This window comes from Bombus pyrosoma, linkage group LG16 (genome assembly GCF_014825855.1).
Source record: "Bombus pyrosoma isolate SC7728 linkage group LG16, ASM1482585v1, whole genome shotgun sequence".
NCBI classification, from domain to species: Eukaryota; Metazoa; Arthropoda; class Insecta; order Hymenoptera; family Apidae; genus Bombus; species Bombus pyrosoma.
In genome coordinates this window covers 272,322-293,519 of record NC_057785.1, presented here as the reverse complement: position 1 = coordinate 293,519, position 21,198 = coordinate 272,322, and the positions used below count along the sequence as shown (strand labels likewise).

The 21,198-nt window shown below is 42.2% G+C and overlaps 1 protein-coding gene and 1 long non-coding RNA gene across 5 annotated transcripts in view; one reads left to right on the top strand and one right to left on the bottom strand.

Moving 5' to 3' along the window:
* The window catches only part of LOC122576782, a 27,420-nt gene extending 14,803 nt beyond the window's left edge, over window positions 1–12,617 (top strand). For 2 of the 4 annotated variants that reach the window (XM_043747547.1, XM_043747548.1), the window contains exon 4: window positions 4,360–4,902. In XM_043747547.1, coding sequence (XP_043603482.1) covers window positions 4,360–4,535 — 176 coding nt within the window. In that variant the 3' untranslated portion in view covers window positions 4,536–4,902. Of the gene's footprint in view, window positions 1–4,359; window positions 4,903–10,057 lie in introns of those variants that run through there. The other 2 variants (XM_043747550.1, XM_043747546.1) reach the window with 2 other exon arrangements.
* On the bottom strand, window positions 1,114–10,157 carry LOC122576783. Its single transcript, XR_006319894.1, has 2 exons — window positions 10,023–10,157; window positions 1,114–4,781 (listed from the first exon to the last, which is right to left on the bottom strand). It is a non-coding gene; the product is annotated as an uncharacterized LOC122576783 (long non-coding RNA).
* Window positions 12,618–21,198: the final 8,581 nt, after the last annotated feature.

The window sequence follows — 21,198 nt, the reverse complement described above, 5'->3', positions numbered from 1 at the left end:
TTTGTGATGACGCTGCTTCAGCCATATCTTGGAAAGGGCTAAACACTAATTACGGATAATTGATACACGAGACCACGTTTGTATACCTTATTATACGAAAACAAAACCAACGCATTTGGAACCGTTCGTAAAAATAGGAGAAATATGCCCCACATGGAAGAAAAGTTGAAGAGTGGAGAAACGTGCTACCGATCGACTGGCATTTTATTGGCAATGAAATGGCATGATAAAAAGGAGGTTTGGATGTTGTCTTTCTGCACATGCAGCTGCATCGATTGAATCTGAGAAAAGGGATTATCGTACTTGATTATATAAGAAAAAACCATCATGTATTGCCGACTATAATTCCAACATGGGTGCTGTAGATAGGGTTGATATGATTTTGAGTAGACTTAATTCCCTAAGGAAAAGTATAAAGAGGTACAAAAATTCATTTTTCCACTTGTTAGATTTAGCTATATATAATGCATATATTTTATATAAAAAATCTGCTGCCTCGAAACAAAAATTTAGTGAATTTCATTTAGCGTTGATAAGAGACATTTTACGAAAATATTTCCAACGTAGAAGCATGGTAAGAGGAGGAAAGAGAAAGTCTGAGGATTTACCGTTTCGTTAAATTGATAGGCATTTTCCGTCAAAATGCCCTAATCGTGCCGGCACAACACAATTATCAAGAAGAAAATGTGTTGTTTGTGTGAAAGTAAGAGTAGGAGCGACACGGGATACGAATGTAGAAAATGCGATGTCGGATTATGTATCGATAATTGTTTTGAAATTTTTCACGCACAACTGAATTATTAACTTGTTATAATTATTTACTAAATTTAGTTTTCTAGTTTATTGTTTTCTAGTTTATTACCCAAATTCTAGTTTATTGTAAATTTCAATGTTTATAATGAATAATTAATACTAAAAAATAACGCTCTTGAATCATTTAATCTCTAAACCGATAGATCGCCGGTGATCTTGTCACGTAAACTTGAGGGTTAGATGATAAAAAAAGAGAAGGTTGAGTCGTAACACAACTTTATTCACTAACGCAGCACAGGTTTACAATAATCGTGACTGATGTTGACTACTCTAACGGTGAAGAATAAGTGAGTTTTACTGACGATACTGTGTCTGGGGAAAGTTAGGGGTGGGTGTGTCTAAGGACACGGGACCATCGAATTTGTTGATGACAATTTTGATTAGAAAAGTGAGGGCAGTAGACATTGCTTTTGATTGGATAAGAGAGACTTGGTGGACTAGGAAGGGTCTCAGCTGCCCTCGATAGATAGTTGCTAGTGTGAAGTATCGTACGTGAGAAAAACTAACTTTCCCGTGTCTTCCCGTAGTAAACAATAAACTTTAGAAACGAGTCAGTAAAGGGATGTCGGTATGGTCTGAAGAACTTTAGTCAGAAAATGCCCGAGATTTATGATAGGTCCTTAAGGCTATTGAGGGTATGCAGTAAGGATATGCGGACATCTGGTTGCCATCTTGCCCGCGGTGTGTGGCCTGGTCTAGGTAGAGTGCCCCCCGACGTAACAGTGGGTCATTGAAGTAATTGAGGGTACGCGCATCTCTGCCCTCTAATGTGGATTGACGTTACAATCTCCTCGTGTCGCAGTTCGAATGTTTACGAATAAGGTGAAGAAATTGAACTTCGTATAAGATTATGGAAATTTTATTATATAAATCCAACAGAGTGACGGTTCAAAGTGTTATAACAGAATAAGGTCTTGAGCGCTGATGTAGGAGGGTTCTTATAGTGAGGTTTTAGTCCCTTTGGAGGGGTTATTGTCGGATGTATATCAGAGGCGGCTATTCAACTACTGTTTTGTTATTATTTCGATAGCTGTGGCATGCAGGATGTTTCGTCTACTTAATTACTATTTCCGAGCGGCTTGCCCTCTTGAGCTTGTTACATCAGCGCTGGCCGCGCGCCGTTCGTACGGACTGCATAGGCCGCGAGTATTCAGCACTCTAAGGGTTAATCTTTATTAAAGTGTTTTTATTTTTGTTTTCCCGTTACAGTACGTGCGGCGCGCGGGACGTGACATTACACGCCGAATGTAGTGCACGCCACTTTTAGCGTCGAAACAACTCCAGCAGCTCGCAAAACGCAATCTTTTGTCGATTTTCACGAAAACTAACTGTTATTTCGTTCCTGTTTGAGATATTTCGACGTTTAAATGCTCTTTTCACTCTACTTCACACGCCGAATTTAGTGCACGCCTGTTTTAACATCGAAACAAGCCAAGCCCAAGATTTTGGTCGAGATTTGCTGTTATTTCGCTCCAGTTTGAGATATTTTGACATTAGAACGCTGTTTTCACACCATTTTACGCGACGAATGTAGTGCGAGCCTGTTTTAGCGTCGGAACATTCACAGCCTCGCGCAAAGTGCACTCTGATAAAGATTTTAAAGAAAACTAGCTGTCATCTCATTCCTGTTTGAGATATTTTAACTTTAGAACGTTATTTTCACTCCATGTTACACGCCTAATGAAGTGCTCGCTTGTTTTAGCGTCCAATCCAGCTCAGTACTCGCGCAAAATGCAATATTTTTAAGTTTTTGCTTGCGATTTGCTGCTATCTCGTTCACATTTGAGATATTTTAACGTTTGAACACTGTTTCTATATTCGGGACATTATATATTATACATTAACTGTTTATACATTACGGAACATTCACAGCCTCGCGCACAATGCGATCTTACCAAGATTTTGTCTAATACTAGCCCTTATTTCGTTCCCGTTTGAGATATATTGACTTTTGAAAGCTGTTTTCGCTCCATATTACACGCTGAATGTAGCGGACGTCTGTTTTAACATCCAAACCAGCCCAGCATCGCGCAAAATGCAATCTTTTGAAGATTTTGAAGAAAACTAGCTCTTATTTCGTTCCCGTTTGAGATATTTTGATGTTTGAAAGCTGTTTACACTCCATTTACACAGGGCGAATGCAGCGCACGCATGTTTCAACGTAGCAACAAGCCCAGCAACACGCAAAATGTCATCTGTTGAAGATTTTGAAGAAAAGTAGCTGTTAGCTCATGCCTGTTTGAGATATCTTTACGTTCGAATGTTGTTTTCACCCAATTTTAAACGCCGAATGTAGCGCACGCCTGTTTTAGCTTCGAAGCAAGCTCAGCACCGCATCAGCAGTGAAGTTTTGAGGATTTTGACGAAAACCAGCTACTATTTCCCTCCTGCAGTAGTACTGTAGTACCGTACTAGTCCTGTAGTAGTAGTAGTAGGAGTAGACTGACAGTTGCGCACCATGTAGCCGGGTCGGCGCCCGCGATTCCGGGATTAAAACGCGGTAGCGATAATTCTTTAGGTTCCACACTCGATTTTTGCTCTCTTGGCTGAGTTAACTCGCGCACGATGGTCATGAGCTGTTGCATTGTTACAACCGGCCCTGATCCCACTTCTGATGTCGGATTTGTATTAGGATTAGGGTTCGGGGTGTTTAATTATTCTTCACTAGAATTGGCCATTGGTGCGGTACAACAAAGGTGAAGTTTATTAACACAAGTAGAGTTATTACAGTCTTGGAATACAGTCTTGGACTCTAAGTTAAAATATGGAGTAATCACTGCTCGTAAAAACGTTACTTAAATCGTCGGTGAGATCGTACGCGAGAGTGTCTCCGTCACGGTGACACTGTAGAGGAAAACTATGATGGAGTGTGTCTAAGGGCACGAGATCATCGGATTCGTGGAGAAAAGCCTTCGTTCGGAAAATGAGTGAAATTGACGTTGCTATTAATTGGTCAATTTCCATGTTGGTGGTTAGAGAAGGATACTAGCCGTCCTTGAGGGAAAGTTGCTAGCGGGAAGCCTCGTTCGTAAAAAAATACATTTCCCGTATCTTCCCGTAGTAGGTGATAGATTTACGGACTGTTAGGATAAAGACTGTTTGTCCGTTTGAAGGACCTTAGTTGACAAAATCCTAAGATTTATAGCAAGTCCTCAGGCTACCTGAACATGTACTGTGGAGATGCATCGAAATCTGGTAATCATCTTGCCTGAAGAATAGGGTCTGCGTGTGGCGAGCCACGGAACAGAAACCGTTCGAATGTTTACTGTCGAGTGACGCTACAACTATTTCTTTTTAAGGAGAGCTATACTATTACTCCATACCTCTATTAGGTAAAAACGTTCATTCCGTTACCGCGACTACGTTTAGCGACTAATTGTCACTTCGAGCCCAAGCTCATTATCACAAATCTCGAACGATTATAATCGGGTTAAATCACAAAGACTGAAGTATTGGGGTTTTCCCAAGAATTCCGAAGGGAAGGCCCCGGTGTTCTTTCATCTCCGACACATAATTATAGAAGATATGCTAATATGCATTGAATAGGTCAAAATCAAGACAAGGAACGTCAGGTAAATGTTCTTCCGGATATATCTGATGGAACATATCCATACACCACGCACGTACAACGGGCGAAACTCCCCCTGGCCCGAAAGGTGGTGACACACGTGAGCACCAAAGACTTCGGTGGGGCAGTCGGACTTTCACACACTCATCAGTAATAAGAGACTCGATTGATGGCGGACATGGAGGATGCTCTGTGGTATGCTCATCAGGTAATGTCAAATCGATGACAGGAGGATCATCAGAGCACGACGACAATGAAGGATTCGCGGCGACAATCCAGGCCGAAAAAAATGCCGATACATGACTAATCTTCGCTCCTCTTCTCAACACCTCACATCCCGTTTACCGTCCTTTCTTGAACCGTTTAAATTATATCTCTTACGATTGTTGCTCTTCTTGCGCTAGAATAAAACACAAGAAAAGAAAGAGAGAAATTAGTACCAATCGAAGAACCAGTAAGGGATAAATCTAAATGTAAAACGCAAAATACATGTAATATCGTCTATGGAATATATTGTGATTATATCCTGATAATTGTGATTTATTTATAATGAATGGATTGTACATATATAGACAGAAAAACGATGGTAGTTTAATATGAACTAATCGCAATAACACTCTACAATCTAGACAATTCTCGCCACAACAGATCCAACGTTCTCTCTCACGCGGACCACACTCTCTCGACAACGCAACTCGCATTCTCTGACTTCTCGATTGATTCTCTTCGCGCACATGTTCTGCAACCGCTCATATCCAGGGTCACGTAGACCTTTTCTACGAAACTATTCAATTGTAGGACCGACAACACATTGATGAGCCCATCGGCGTCTCGGCTCTCGGGACATTGTTTATGGTTCACTAAATATTTCTTAGGCCCTTTTTCCCGATACTACATTCGGCCATCCTGCAATAACATCTGCCCTCAGATGTTCTTATCAATTTCGCTGCCGTCGGATGCGTCATATTCGGTGTTTATGACCCAAAGCTTCATAAAATCGGCAGTCGTCGATGTTTGTTTACGCCCTTCATGCTTCCCTACTTTCTCCACAATGTAACGGTCATTCCGCATAACCTTCACCACGCGGTACGACCCAAGGAACTTCGAATGCAACTTTAACCCAAGTCCGCCCTGTGTCCTCTTGATCGCCACCAGATCCCCCGCCTTGCACGTTGTCGCCTTCTTGCGTCTCCTGTTAAACGCCCTTCGCCGGCAAGAGGTCGGTTTGATAGCTCATCTTCGCACTACCTCACATTTTCTCGTACCAGCCTCATTCTCGCTTTTCATTCGCTCTTTAGAACTCACGCTAGGCCCTGTTTCTTCGACTCTACACGATTCGCACGATACTCTACACATCCTACAAAAACTTCATCGTAACCGTCCATGTCGTCTCCACCCGACGCTACCGCGGTTATGTTCATCGCAACCGATTCGTCTACTAAAATTTTGCTCATTACGACGGTATCCTCGAGACAAGCACTCGTGGAAACTAAAACTGCCGTACATTTTCTACTATTCTCCTCGATAGGAACATGAAGAGATCCGTTCCTTTTTTCAACTACGATCGGGCTTGCAAAGTCAGACTGAGATTGGACTACTACTTCGTCTGGCTGCACTTCTATATCGACTTTCAAGACCTCCGGGAGTCTATTGCAATCTTTCTCCTCTACTTTGCGAATAGAAACATTTCCTTCCTTTACGATTAATTCGACAGTATTCAAAAAGTCTGTGCCAATTATCAACGAGTGTTGCATCACGGGGTCTGAAACTACGTGTATCATCATAGCGTACGATTCGTCGTCTATCAAAACATCCGACGAAAATTCTCCGAGCGTACGACTTCTTTCGGACCCGACACCGCGAAATTCAACAATTTTCTGATTTAATCTGGGCGCTCCTATTTTTACATATTGGTCCGCTTGCATCAGAGTTAATTCGCTACCGGTGTCTATCAGCGCGCTTAATTCGAAGTTTCCGATCTTAACATCTTTACCACACTTCGTTTCTAATAATCGCAACACACTACGAACCTCTTTAAGGGACTCACTCAGGTTGTCGCACTTCGATGCGATGTGTCCGTACCGTCTACATTTAAAGCACTTAGGTCCTCTCGACTTATTCGTATACTCTGCACAGACGTGTTCTTTGTCGCCGCAATTGTAGCATCTTGTCGTTTTCACTGCATCTCCAAATTGACTGAGCTTCTCGTTGTTCTCTATCTTGGCCGGCTTCGCGATCGACCTTGTTCTACGAATCTTCTGCTCTTCGTACATGATTAATCTCTTCCTCAACTCTTTGATTGACATAGCGCCGTACAGTATAGACTTATTGCTTTCGTCGTCTACTATCCCGTCTATTATGTATTCCACTTTTGCCTCCTCCTCTATATCCACATGGCTAGCTATTTCGAGCATGCGGTACATGTAAGCCAAGTATGTTTCATCGCTTTTCTTTTTCGTTTCTCTAAGTCTCTGATGTACTTGCCGACTATTAACTTTTTTAGAGAATTCTTTAACTAGCCCTCTCTTCAGCTCATGCCAAGTTCTGGCATGGCACTCGAAGCTCGCAAATATTTTCGCTGATCCCTTCAGCAGCTTCCTCGCGTAGATCGTCTTTCGTCCATCCGACCGCATGCACGTATCTGCGACTTCCTTGAACGACTCGAACCATCGCTCAACATTTTCGCCTTTGTCGCCACTAAACGACTCTAATGCATCTTCAACGTCTTTGAAGCTCAAAGTCGAACCAACACATGCCCTTCGATAATGTTCGTCACAGTCCTGGTACGCCCTTCGCGTACCTCTCTTGTATTCTCTTATGTTTTTTCTATCGTCTTCGTCCTCACTTTCGTCGTCATTTTCTTCTTCCGACGATGTATCGTTTCCATCCATGGCCGCTTGTAGTCGTGCGCGTAATTAATTTTAATTCATTTCAGTTTAGTGGACCGATTCGGTTGCTTTGGATGAGTCCACATCGTGGTAGATTGTCTACTGAAGGGCCTTGATAGTGTGATTCCGAAACATCAGACCCATGACAGCGTTGCGCGTTCTTTTGACTTTCTCCTTCTCGTCTTCGTCTCGGCTGTGGAAGCGTGAAGGATGTCATTGCTGGTGAAGGGACGTTCGGCATCGTGGAGTCCGCGAATGAAACTTGTTTTGACATAGGAGACATGTCCCGGCGTTTTTTGAACCAAGGATGATTCCAGGGAGAAGGTGGTGGTCACAGTTTCGTTCGATGTAGCGATCTGTAGGCTCAGTGGACAAGCGTAGAGATCTGATGGAGCGCTCTGAGAACCATCGACATCAATTGAGAGGCCCACCTTAAACGCCACCGTGAGAGCAACGCGTAAAGTATTTTGTTTCGGATTACTAGTCGGCGAAGGTGTAGGTGATGTCTTCACTTCCTGTCCAGGAGAATGATTCTCCGATATGATGCTTATGTTAGGTGGAACAGGTGACATAGTGCAGGACCGGTTCTTAACCGTCGAAGTGCTGGCCGAGGACAACCTGCTCCTGGGACGTTTGATTGTGGTGGATTCCGGAGAGTCTGTCGTAGATTTAGACTCTAGATTGACCTCAGTGTCATCGAAGGGATTTAACCCTTTATTCTCTATGTTATGAATTACAGTTACAGGGCATTGCTCGTCCTGTAACGGATACATAGAAATCAATGTTTGCGACGGCTTGCCGCCTGATGAGGTTCTGTCTGTGTTCCGGTCCAGTGGATCTTGAGCGATTGTCTGATTCGAGACGTTCTGTGGCGTTGAATCAGTTTGGTGCGATGCTGACGACACGTTGTGAGTGTCGCGCGATGAGCTCCGCATGTCATACGACGGGATCGACTCTTGATTTAAAGCATTCGTACGTCCCTGGGAAGGGTTTGACGTGTTGCTGCTTTCCTTGGGTATCGACGGGGTTGCTAGTCGCTTGCTCTCCATGATATGTTTTGTCCGTGTTGCCAGATCGTAATACTGGTTCTGAATCTCAGGGAAGCGCGCGTGCTCCTCCTCGTCTAAATCTTCAATCTGGCGTTGGATGTCTTCGAGGTTTGTCCAAACGTCTTTCATCTGTCCCTCAAGGACGATTAATTCACCCTCTCCATACTTACCGGTTGCTTCATAGTCTTCCAGTCGTGTCGAGAGACGTGTGATTCGACCGATATAATACAGTCGGATTCGACGCAAATCGGTGAGTCTGTCCACGATTGCCATTGTTACAATTGAAGATTTTATGGATATGCTTCGCAGTGAAGGTATTTGGTCATCTAAGGTGACACTCTTGATGTGTGATCGGTGATACCCGATGCGAGGTTGGTGGAAATCGTTGCTGATGTTTGTCCAGCTACGGTGGGACGCTGCCTGGTAGCGTGCCTCGACCAACGGGTTACACCTCTTCGAAGGTGACGCTCCTGACGTCACTGACTTCGCTGTAATGATACACTTCCGCTGCTGGATTTGATATGGACACGTGGCACTGTGTGGTCACTAGTAAAATCACTTTTCACTGGCACATGATCCGGCTCGAAGGACTATGATTGTTCGAACGGATGCGTGCTAACACTATCCACTTGCCACTGGATCCGGCTCGAAGGACCATCAATTTTCGACCAGTCGCGGGGAGACGCGATCGCGAGGAAGCGCATCAACTGGAGTCGTAAATTCCCGTTACGATTAGAATAATCGACACCACGAACAGTTCGATCCCCGTATTTCGGTTAGGACAATAGGGATGGTTGATTTTGTAGAACACTGCGGTTGTTATATATTTATTTTTATATACTATACTATATATTTTTGACAACGATTTACACTTTATATTTGTTACAATAATGCAAGTATCGATTGCGAAGCTACGGTTGAGTGTGACCTGAAACTCATTTCGTGTTGACGAAGGTGAATGAAGGTCGAGATCTAACTGTTCTCGAGTTGATGTGGAACTCCGATGTGTACCTAAGATGTGTATCTAAGGTGTGTAGCTGAGATGTGTATCCAAGATGTGTATCAGAGAGGTGACTGCTCCCTAGTTGAGGAAGCAGTCAGGTGTTGACTGTACGAGTATCGTAGTAACAGTGAAGTGCGCTCTCATAGCATTACTGAAGAAAGCTCGGGGTGGCCTTGTTCATGGGAAAAACCAGCTTTCCCGTTAGGGAAATATTCGCTTTCTCCGTAGTTAGTACGAACGCATAATAAACCTAAGGACTGTTCCAGGGACCATCCATAAACCGATAACACAGGAATAATGATCCCTTCAAGGTTAATAGGAGTTAGTTATTAATACCAATACAAAAGGTAAACTAAAAGCCTAGGTTTATGGTGGGTCCTTAGGTTTATTGGAGGTCTGAATAGCAGACCCTTGGCGGCCACGCAACTAGAGACGTCGCGCGGACCACTTTACGCGACGTAACAGCGGCAATCACATGGAAATACTAATCTAAATTCCCGTAGCGATAAGCATGAATAATCCAACGAAAAGCGCAAGGACGTGCTCATCTCAATTGGTAGAATTCACGACTGTAACATTTCAAATAATAGGGAACGAAAGAAATGCGTACAGGGAGAATCAATGAAGAGCGCGAAGTTAGCGCTCCTCAATCGATAAATCCCATAATAAACAAAACAAGCAGAGCAATTAAAACAACGCACTATGATCAGTAAATCCACTTCACGCCACTTTCCAGAAAACAGTAAATGAAGCTCATGACAAACGCGCGAATGCTCGGGAAGAAGATTTTATTATTGAAGAGGGCGAATTAATACGTGTTGCACGATCGAGAGTTGGCGGAACAATGGAACAGCCGCTGATACGCATCGCTTCGCACGCGCCACCTCTCCACCACGAATCCCCCATCAAGACATTCCACGTGACAGTCAGGCGGCATACGCTGGGAGACTTTGATATTCTCTCACGTAGTGTCGGTGGAAAGCTAAGAAACTAAGATGCGGCGTCAATAAGATAGCCGAACAGACGAAATATCAGCAAAAGATAAGTAATAACGGCATCGACATTCTCTCACGTAAGATCAGTGGAAAACAAGCAACGGATATCAAAAGACCTCGACATTCTCTCACGTAACGTCGATGGGAAGCTAAGAGATTAAGACGCGGCGTACACAAGATAACCGAACAGACGAAGCACCAGTAAAAGATAAGCGATTACAGCATCCACATTCTGTCTTGTAGCGTCGATGGGAAGATTCGATCAAACAGCAGAAAGGAAAATGGTAGACTTAGATAGAAATAAACGCAGCGACTCAGAGCAGTGAGTTAATATTTGTCAACCGAAGAGTTTATATCCATCAGTCATACAGTTAATATCTAATAATTAGTCAGTCAATAATTATTGTCAATCAGTAACACAGTCAGTTATAGTTAACCAAGCAGTTAGTTTCAAACAAAATCGAGTTAGTTGAAAGTTTATAAATTACGCTGACTACTAAATTTGAAATTAATTTGTAAAAGTTCAATTAACCGACAGTTTAAGTACATCTAAGTGCGATCGACAACACACATATTCAAGGTGAAAATTTTAATTTTGTATATCCTCTTCTCTATTAATTTCGTATTGGTGCAACGTTCGGCAGCGAAATAAAACTATTCGTCGACAATTATAATCGAGAATAACAATTGTAATTGTTAATTCGGATCTTACTTTCAGACACATTGTACTCATAAACGATAGTTCGCTCTATTAACCCGTGATCTTGACATCCTGCATGTCACAGCTATCAAAACAATAACCAGATAGTAACGGAATAGCCACCTCTGATACACCCGACGGTAACCCCTCCAAGGAGACTAAAACCTCAGTATAAAAACCCTCCTAAATTAGCGCTCGACACCTTTTTGTTGTAACACTCTGAACCATCACTCTTTTGCATTCGTATAATAAATTTTATTAATATATCTAAAGTTCAATTTCTTCACCTTATTTGTGAAACATTCGAACTGCGACGCGAGGAGACCACCGGTGATCTATCATTTTCATGATTTCTTGTCTCTTCTACGTGACACTTTCAATCTTTGAAGACACATATGGGTTATCACTTCTCTTCCCAGTTCTAGGAAATATTGCTCACCTTTGGGCGAGACTTACGAAGCCATACTAGTTATCCACAGAGAACACAGTCCATTTGACGTATTCGTTCTTGCTTATTCTACACTTATGATTTCTCAATATTTAAAGTATTAAAGATAAAACAATTATTTTCGAAACTTTGACGTATTAAGAATAAAACGATTATTCGCTGTGTTAATCTGTGATCCTGCGTTGCCGGAAACGTTGCGCGGATTACAGTGTTTTCAATTGTTGAAGACTCTTACAGATCTTCGCCTTTCTCTTCCCATTGCTAGTGTCATGTCCGAGAAACAGAGAGTGGTGAAATTAAGAAAATCACCGGTCATTTTCTAGCGTCGTTCGAATGATTTCGAATAAGCTTAAATGTTTCACGAGGAAGGTAAGAAAGAATTCAGACTTCAGATATGCTAGCAGAATTTATTATGTGAATCCAAAAGAGTGACAGTTAGAATGTTAGAACAGAGTGATTTTAGGAAGGTTTATATACTATGAGTTTGGCTCCTATGGAGGGGGCCATGTCAGATGTATCCAGGTCAGAGGTGGCCATGCTGTTACTGCTTTCTGACACTGGAACACTCTCTACGTTGTTGTTTCGATGGCTTGGGGAATGGTCGTTAGACCCCCTTGGTTTTTCTATCGCTAATTTATGGCTCGGTGACACTAGCACTTATATTGCGCATATTTGAGCCGACACTAACAATAGCCGAACTTAAAAGAGGAGAAAAAATGCTTATAGAAGAATTAAGATTAACGAGCGAAAGTAAGACGGAAATTAGTTTCTCGCCTTCTAATTCACCGTTACCGGCACACTGGCGTGCTTTCCGATCAGAGCCACACCCTCTTTCGTCTAGAGCAGCATCGCCTGTAATATACGACAAGGATTATTATTTTTGAGATATTAAATACCCAGACGTCTAAAGAGAGATTTTGTCAATAATAAAGTTAAACTGAATAGATCCTTGTACATCAAAAACATTTATTTTAAATATAATAAAGTTAATGCGAACTAAATTGGTTGGCAACTAAGTGATTGCGGATTTTATCAATAGGTGGTCTTAGCACATTCTTTTGTTTTGTCAATGTGTTCACAGCACCTAACCTATATTGTTTTCTTGTTGTTTGAATTTCCACCCTTAATTTAGTAAAGAAAATTGTATCGGTTAGTTATTTCGTTTCATTTTTATCCTAATTAAAAATGGAAGAACAGGACGCCCATTTCAGACATATTTTATTTTATTATTTCTGGAAAGGCAAGAACGCATCGCTAGCACACAAGAAGTTATGTGCCGTATAATGGAATGAAGCCTTGAAAAAAAGGCTGTGTCAAAATTAATTTGCCAAATTTCGTTCTGATGATTTTTCACTGAAAAATGCTCAACGATCTGGCAGTCCAGTTAAAGTTGATGAGACCCATATCAAAACCATTATCGATTCTGATCGTCATAGCACAACGCGTGAGATTGCAGATAAACTCAATGTATCGCATACATGCAATACAAAAAATATTAAAACAGCTTTGCTATGTCAAGAAACTCGATTTATGGGTCCTTAATCAGTTTAGGGAAATTAATTTGACATAACGCATTAACATCTGCGACTCGCTTCTGAAACGCAACGAAATTGATCCATTTCTGAAACGACTGATGACTGGCGAAAAATGGATAGTTTACAACAACGTGGGATTATAAAGGAATTTTATACTTTTAACGTTTACAAAGAAACCAAACGATTAATTCAAACGTGTACGTTCAGCAACTCGCCAAACTGAGCGACGCAATTGAAGAACGGAGGCCAGAATTGGCAAATCGTAAGGATGTTGTTTTCCAGCATGATAATCCAAAGCCCCACACATCTTTGGTCGCTTGCCAAAAATTATTGGAACTAGGTTGGGATGTGTTCATAGTGATCATCACGGAGTCATATCGGCAGCAGAAATACTGGTACAACGATGACAAGGGCGACACATTGCTATGGGTGACCTCCTTCAAAGGAAAACAAGCTGACGACACTACATTGGTCGCTAAAGATGGCATCACCGGTATCAATGTGGACGATGTATACTGCATTGGGGGTTATTGCTACCCCAATGTGAGCATGCAGCAATTTCATTCTTACGTCAACGAACTGAACACATTGATACGTGCGGCTAAAAGGAGTTACCCAGCGACGATGATCGCTGGCGACTTCAATTCAAAGGTCACAGCGTGGGGTGACAGTGTAAATGACCGCAGGGTAACTGGCCTCCTGGATGTGATAATTAACCCTTAGAGTGCTATGGACGCATATATGCGTCTGGCGAAAGCCATCGGCGTGGACTAAGGACGCATATATGCGACTGGCGAAAGCTATCGGTGTAGACTAAGGACGTATATATGCGTTTGTCAATTTTTCCGAGCACCTACGCAGAAGTAATACTATTACGTTTGTGTGAGATAAATATAAATGCATTTCAATGCTAATGCCGCGTTCGAAGAAACTGTCTTTGAGAGAATATTGGTCTACGGACGAATTGTTGAAAAACAATATTTTTCGCAAAATAATGGCACGAGATCGATACATGGTATTATCACAAATGTTGCACTTTAACGATAATAATACAGCAAGTGACGATCCTTTAGCAAAAATACGACCAGTAATCGGTAAATTAAAGGTTTCCTTTTCGCAGTCATTTGCACCTTACGAAAATCTATGCGTCGACGAAAGTCTTTTGCTGTACAAGGGCAGATGTTATTTTCAACAGTTTATACCATCCAAGCGAAGTAGGTTCGGCATTAAATTATTTCTCCTTAGTGACTGTGAAACTAATTATGTATTGGACTTCGTAATTTATACTGGACAAAGAACAAACATTAGTGGAAGTAACACAGCCATTGGAATCTCTGGAGATNTTTGTGATGACGCTGCTTCAGCCATATCTTGGAAAGGGCTAAACACTAATTACGGATAATTGATACACGAGACCACGTTTGTATACCTTATTATACGAAAACAAAACCAACGCATTTGGAACCGTTCGTAAAAATAGGAGAAATATGCCCCACATGGAAGAAAAGTTGAAGAGTGGAGAAACGTGCTACCGATCGACTGACATTTTATTGGCAATGAAATGGCATGATAAAAAGGAGGTTTGGATGTTGTCTTTCTGCACATGCAGCTGCATCGATTGAATCTGAGAAAAGGGATTATCGTACTTGATTATATAAGAAGAAACCATCATGTATTGCCGACTATAATTCCAACATGGGTGCTGTAGATAGGGTTGATATGATTTTGAGTAGACTTAATTCCCTAAGGAAAAGTATAAAGAGGTACAAAAATTCATTTTTCCACTTGTTAGATTTAGCTATATATAATGCATATATTTTATATAAAAAATCTGCTGCCTCGAAACAAAAATTTAGTGAATTTCATTTAGCGTTGATAAGAGACATTTTACGAAAATATTTCCAACGTAGAAGCATAGTAAGAGGAGGAAAGAGAAAGTCTGAGGACTTACTATAATATAGAAGAAGACTGTCCAGTGTGCGATAAATAAGAAACTTCAGCGCCTGAAAACAGCATGGAAACACATGAAAAATTATTTACAACCGAATCAAAGTTAGATAGCAATGGAAAAAAACAGAATGATATAAATAAGCGCTCACGTTCAGAGCATAAAGAAAGAAATTATTGCTTACAGAAGATAGTGAGACTGAAGCAACGTATCGAAACTGAGCCCGATGGAACAGTTTGGGAATAAATGCAAGTCTTAAATCTGGCAGGACATCAGTTCATAATGTTTTTAGGGTAGGTAGATGTGTCAGGTCCGACAGGATATGCTAAACGGCATATAATGAAAGGACAAGTAAAGATGGCATTTTATCTTATCATTGACCACCGTATAAAGCACCATATAATAATATGTACGGAAGAAGAAGCATTTAGAGTATTGTGGACGAGGCGGGAGCTAGATACAATAAAACTAGATGCATTTATTGCTCTGCTATATGCCCACGGTGCATAATATCAGGCAAAGAATTTAGATGTCACATATATGTGGAATGAAATTTGGTTAACTGCATTTTTCAGAAACAGTGAGCAGGAATAATTTTGCTGAAATTATCAGGTTTATACAATTTGATAAGAAGAGCGAAGGAAGCCAACATTGGTTTACGAACCAATAAATTTGCAATGGTATCTACAGTATGGGGTCAATTTATAGAGAATTCACAAAATTGTTATAAGCCTGGTGCATACATTACTTTTGTATAAAGAATCGAGGAAAAAGACCACGCAATAAAACTATTAACAACTTCGGATTCACTACTACAAAAAACTTGTCAAGTAAAAAATTGTAAAGGTTACAAAATTATGAAAATTTGTTTAAGATGCGGGAAATATTTATGCGCCAAATGTACATTTGATAATAAGATAATTTGTAATAAATGCAGCGAAGTTGAATAAGATATATCTCTATATGAATAAAAATGTAATTCTATTTAAGTCTATAATTGAAATTAAACAAAAGTAAATTTGGACAAAATTTATGAGTTCATCATTTTATATACATTTAGTTATAAATTAACATTATCTAAGTTAATTCATAAAAACTATTACTTCTTTAATCACTGGTCATTTTGACAGTACACGGTAGGGATAGGTATGCATGACGTGTCGGTAGGTTTAGTGTTAATATAAAACGGCATTTATTCATTCGCTGACCCTATCCATATCTCTCCGATTTTTTTCTGTTGAAGTAATTACTTCGAGAAAAACTCTACACCTTTTCTTTTGTATATCCGTGATGTGAAGACTGCTGTTACGAAGAGAATAGATTTTAGTGAAAAAAATTCAAAATAAGGAGAGGTCCATATTATTGTGCCCTTGAATATAAATTTTATTTTGGGTTGCAAGGTCTAGAAACAAAAGAGCTATAAGTAATTTCTATTGCTGTTTCTTGTAGCCTTCAGCTGGAGCTACACATCAAGATTAACTTTTTGGTAATGACCCTTGCTATAAATATATGAATGTGCTACGTATCACTCTTCTTTCTATTGTATTGTAACAATGTAAGAGTGAGAATCTGGATCAGCATACACTACACCTGTACTTATACTTATATTTATAATTATACTTATACCTACACTTATTTCAATATATTTTTCTATTACAAATTCATCCACTCGTTCCTCTATCAGTCAACCTCAACACTTTCAAAGAACTCTAGTTCTCTGAGCATCCAGCGAAAGTTACAAACGAGCCAACGTTACAAACATAAGGACTTTACGAATATTGTATTGCACTTTAATTAGGATAAGTTTTCAAACAAACACTATAAATGACCACAGAAAAGAATTTACTGGAAATAAATCGGGTGATCGACGTTGCCGAGGAATAGATTCACAAGTGACTAATCAGTTGGTAATCTAACCAACGACCACCAAATCTTGTATTTAGGTATTCTTGTATAAAAGTGGACATACGTCTTATTGGAAATACGAAGTATTTGTACTTTATGTGATAGAATTTACAGTAATGTTGGAAATTCACAACGAAGAAAATACATCTATTTAGAAAATACAACAACGTTGTGATGTCCAATTTTATTCATAGGAGCTCAATCAATTAACAATTATGTCTTTCGTCATATTTCGTAAATAATTGGAGAACACACTGCTTTACTGCCCAAACCAGCAGCTTTATCGGAATAGTCAACCAGTGAATATCGAGAGAATTTTTCCTTAACGTTTTTAAGTCTCTTTTGGAGCTCAGCCTAGTTATAGATTATAGATTTTGTTTTAGAAATACTTTTTTATTTCATTCTATATTATTCCATTTTTTTTAACTCTTTAAAATAGTGTTAAGATGTAGTGTTAAGGTATGGTATTAGAACATAGTGATAATATCTTCATTATAGTTTTTACCACAGTTCTTATATTTTTCCACTAGGTAAACAGTCTAATGACGAGCATACACACCGAACGTAGGACAAATGCTCCTATTATAACTTTACGGAGAAAGGTAAACCAAAACGAGGAAGGATTACATGTTTATTCGACAAAAATTAGCAATCCTTTGTTGAAGAAGGTATTATCTTTGAATTATTGCCAAATTCTAATAGAGAATATTGCAAGATGTGTTAATGCTATTTTGCAAGCGAAAGAGTTATGATCGAAATACTATCAATGTATGGAAGCTGAAATACTGCATTGTTAAAAACGGTATTCAATCATTGCGGTACGAAATTAAGTCAATCAATTATTTTTGTTACTAACAAATGAATACAAATTTATACCGCAACAAAATTTCTCGCGCTTCTTCCAACCATGATAATTACATATTCATTTTTGTTAGGGATAAATAATTATTTATACAAAAATTATTAACTCAAGTTTGCTGCTTTCTGAATAATACGACGTAGAATACGTAGGGTCTACAATATACAGAGAGTGCGGCTACGGTCGTAACAACATTTAAGGAGTGATTCTTGAAACCAAATATAATATACCATAAAATGAAAATCGAGTATAAAAAAATGCGTTTTCGGTTTTGTTCTTTAGTTATTGTCAATAAAGAACTGGCCGAAATATACCTGTGCGCGAGAAAACCTCGTTACACAAATGAAAATAGGGCAACATGAGCATCGGAGTATACAGGAATCCACAAATCGAGCGATATATGGACAGCAGCTTTCCTCATACAAGTTGCAGAGAAAAAGATTATAACATTCGAAGACGTAAACTATTTGGCGTTCCGTAAGAAAATTCGTAGATTAAACACTATACTTATTTACTCATTAAAATCCATAACTACATATCCAAAATCACCTTATGGAATTTTCCAGTAGATAATATAGGATTATTTATTCAGAAATACTAGAAATTAGAAAACATCCCAGTTTGGCAGGACAACCTCAACGACCCTAAGCTAGGTCGTGCACGCTCTCTTATCGGCGCTAGACCGTCATCTCTCTAACAGGTTCTGGCGCGCGCCTAGACTCTAACGTCTGCACCCGCAGGATCAACCCCATCCAGCAGACCCCGGATGCGGATGTATATCTTACGACACTTCAGGGCTTGCAGCTCGAATGAGAGAAACCCCGCGAGCACCGCCGCTGCTAACGCCGCCATGGTGAGAAATCCCCTCACCATCCTGATGGCCACTGTCCTATGCAACCTCCTGACCAGCAGAAGACTGTGACGGTTGGCCATCATGTCTGCCACCCAAATCGCAGCCCCGTAAAGGAGCTTGGACCGTACCACCTCAGCGTAAGCAGCGCCCCCCACCGCCCGACCCAACAATTCGCGGCAACAAACGACCTCGGGCGTTCGCCATGTCCTCGACCGACGGTACCAGGTACTCCAAGTAGGCATCGAAGTCCCAGTGCTTGTCGAGAATAAGACCCAGGTATTTCATCTGAGTTATCATCTCGACCTCCATTCTACCAGTTTTAAGCGGTACCCCGCTGAAGGCATCTCGCGATCTGCCCTTCTACAAAACCACAGGACTTCGGTCACCTCAAGGGGCATCTCCAATAACAATCCTTTAATGTAGGCGACCACCCAGGTTACCGCTGTACCGAGACGGATGGTACGTCCTTGCGTTGAGCCCCAGACCAGCACCAACGTGTTATCTTCATAACACGTCAGTGCCACATCCGGGGCTATTGTTATCCGAAGAACCGCATCGTACGCGAGGTTCCAGAGGAGTGGTTCTAGGACCGACCCCTGCGGGACACCACGGACCACAATCCTCCAAATCATCTCTTCGCCCTGGCCAGTATAGATGACACTCCGGCCCCGACGCATGCCCGAACTACGCTTTCCAGATAGGGAGGCACCCTATGGAATCCCAGAACCCCCTATCTTCCCGCCGGGTAAACTGTTCGAGGCGTTGACGATGTCCAGTGATACCGCCAAAGCCACCCTTCACAGTCGCTCGGGCTCCTCAACGAGGGAGCCTAATCGAACGATAGCATCGGTTGTATACCGCCCTCTCTGGAAACCGTATTGGCCTTTCAACAGTCGGTGTTTAACCATAGATAGGTGCTCCTCTAAGCGGGAAGCTATCACTCCCTCAAACAACTTGCCCGTCTCATACAGCAAACACACCGGCCTAAAGGCCGAGAGTGAGTCCGGAGATCGCCCCGGCTTCGGAAGAATGACCATCCGAACCTCTTTCCACAGGCCGGGCAATTTGTCCCAGGCAAAGCATCTGTCGAACAAGCGCCTCAGCCTCGTGGCCAATTCTCCGACAATCCTTTTCCACAGGCGGGCTGGGACTCCGTCAGGACCCAAAGCTTTGCGCGTTCCGATTCTACATACGGCTCCCGGCAACTCTTCTTTTGCGACACCGCCAGCTCGGGGTTCCAATCCTCCACTACGCGCGGGGAACCTAAGTGTCGCGTCTTCTCTCCTCCTGTCCCCCACCGGGAAACGAAGTATCGACACCCTCTCCAGTAGTAGGCCTCGCACGAACGGGTCACCGAATCTTCCCCCCTCCTCACGGTGGGCTTGAGTGTACCAGTGTTGCGAACAGATACACGCCTCCCGAAGATGCATGATCTCCTCTGACCACCAATGCACTGCACCGGCACGGCGCGGAGCTTCGGCCCACGGCATACATGAGTACACACGGAGTGCATGTGGCGCCTCAGACAGATAAGTATTGTTGTCTTTGGTAACCGGTGCTTTCCGTAGCGCAAATTTATCGCCATACAGTACTCGGGCACCTCTAGGGCCATAGGGGTTGGGGTTACGCCTAACCCGCGCGCAAGGTACCCAGTGCCATGCTATCTGAATTAGTTAGGTCTGGCAGGGGCTGTCACTCGTCTCAGGTCGAACGAGGCGTTTTCTAAGCCCTACCGTCTCCCGGGACGGTTCCGGAGTAGTTAGGACGCTGCTCACCCGCCGAAGGCTACTCGGGGGAGCCAGTACCCCTTAAATCGGCCCTCTTGCCAGCTTCTTGGCCATCAACCGCTACCACTACGAGTCCAAATCTATAATTGGCTAAGCTCAGGGATCGATACTCTCTCCGGGCTTACACTCTACCCCCGTGATACCATCCTTAGTCATTGGCGGGACTATCGTGTGGATGTACGGCCACATCACTGCCGGCCGGCGATCTGCTAACCGTGTTCGCAGACCCAGATGAGACTCACATAAGCGGGGGCCTGAAAGTACAAAGTACCTGGGATCTTATCCCGGCAGTCTCACCCTTGGCATCAGGATCGTGGGTGCGCTACTATCCAAGGCCACGTAGAGAGAGTGTAACCTTACTTGAAAGTCTTACACTCCCGGCGACATTCCCTGCGGTGTACGTAGAGTACTCACGTAAGTCTGACGCTTGTCCTTCCTGGCTGCGGGAACGTGGGTTTGCCAGCACCCATAGACTCACATAAGCAAGTCCTCCCTGCGGGAGCCTCAGGCAGACAGCATCCGCCTCTGCTTCCTCGTCCGCGGGAGATCCTTTGTCGCAGGCGACGGCTATAGCAACCGCCATAAAGTCCGATTTCATCCGACCCTCCACGGCGAGCGCCTAGCCCAGCGTGAAGGGTATGGATCATCCATGTCCATATACATCAGGATGTAAAGGTGGTATAAGAGTATCTCCTCATGGGACACTTCTCATTCCGAAACACGGCCGATTGCTGCGATGGGCCGCTCAAGTGAGATCCACAATGGACTCGCCCACTAGTACCAGGTACGTGCTGTATGACCCATAATTTATAAGTCGGAGGTCCACTCTAACACCACTCGCCCTATC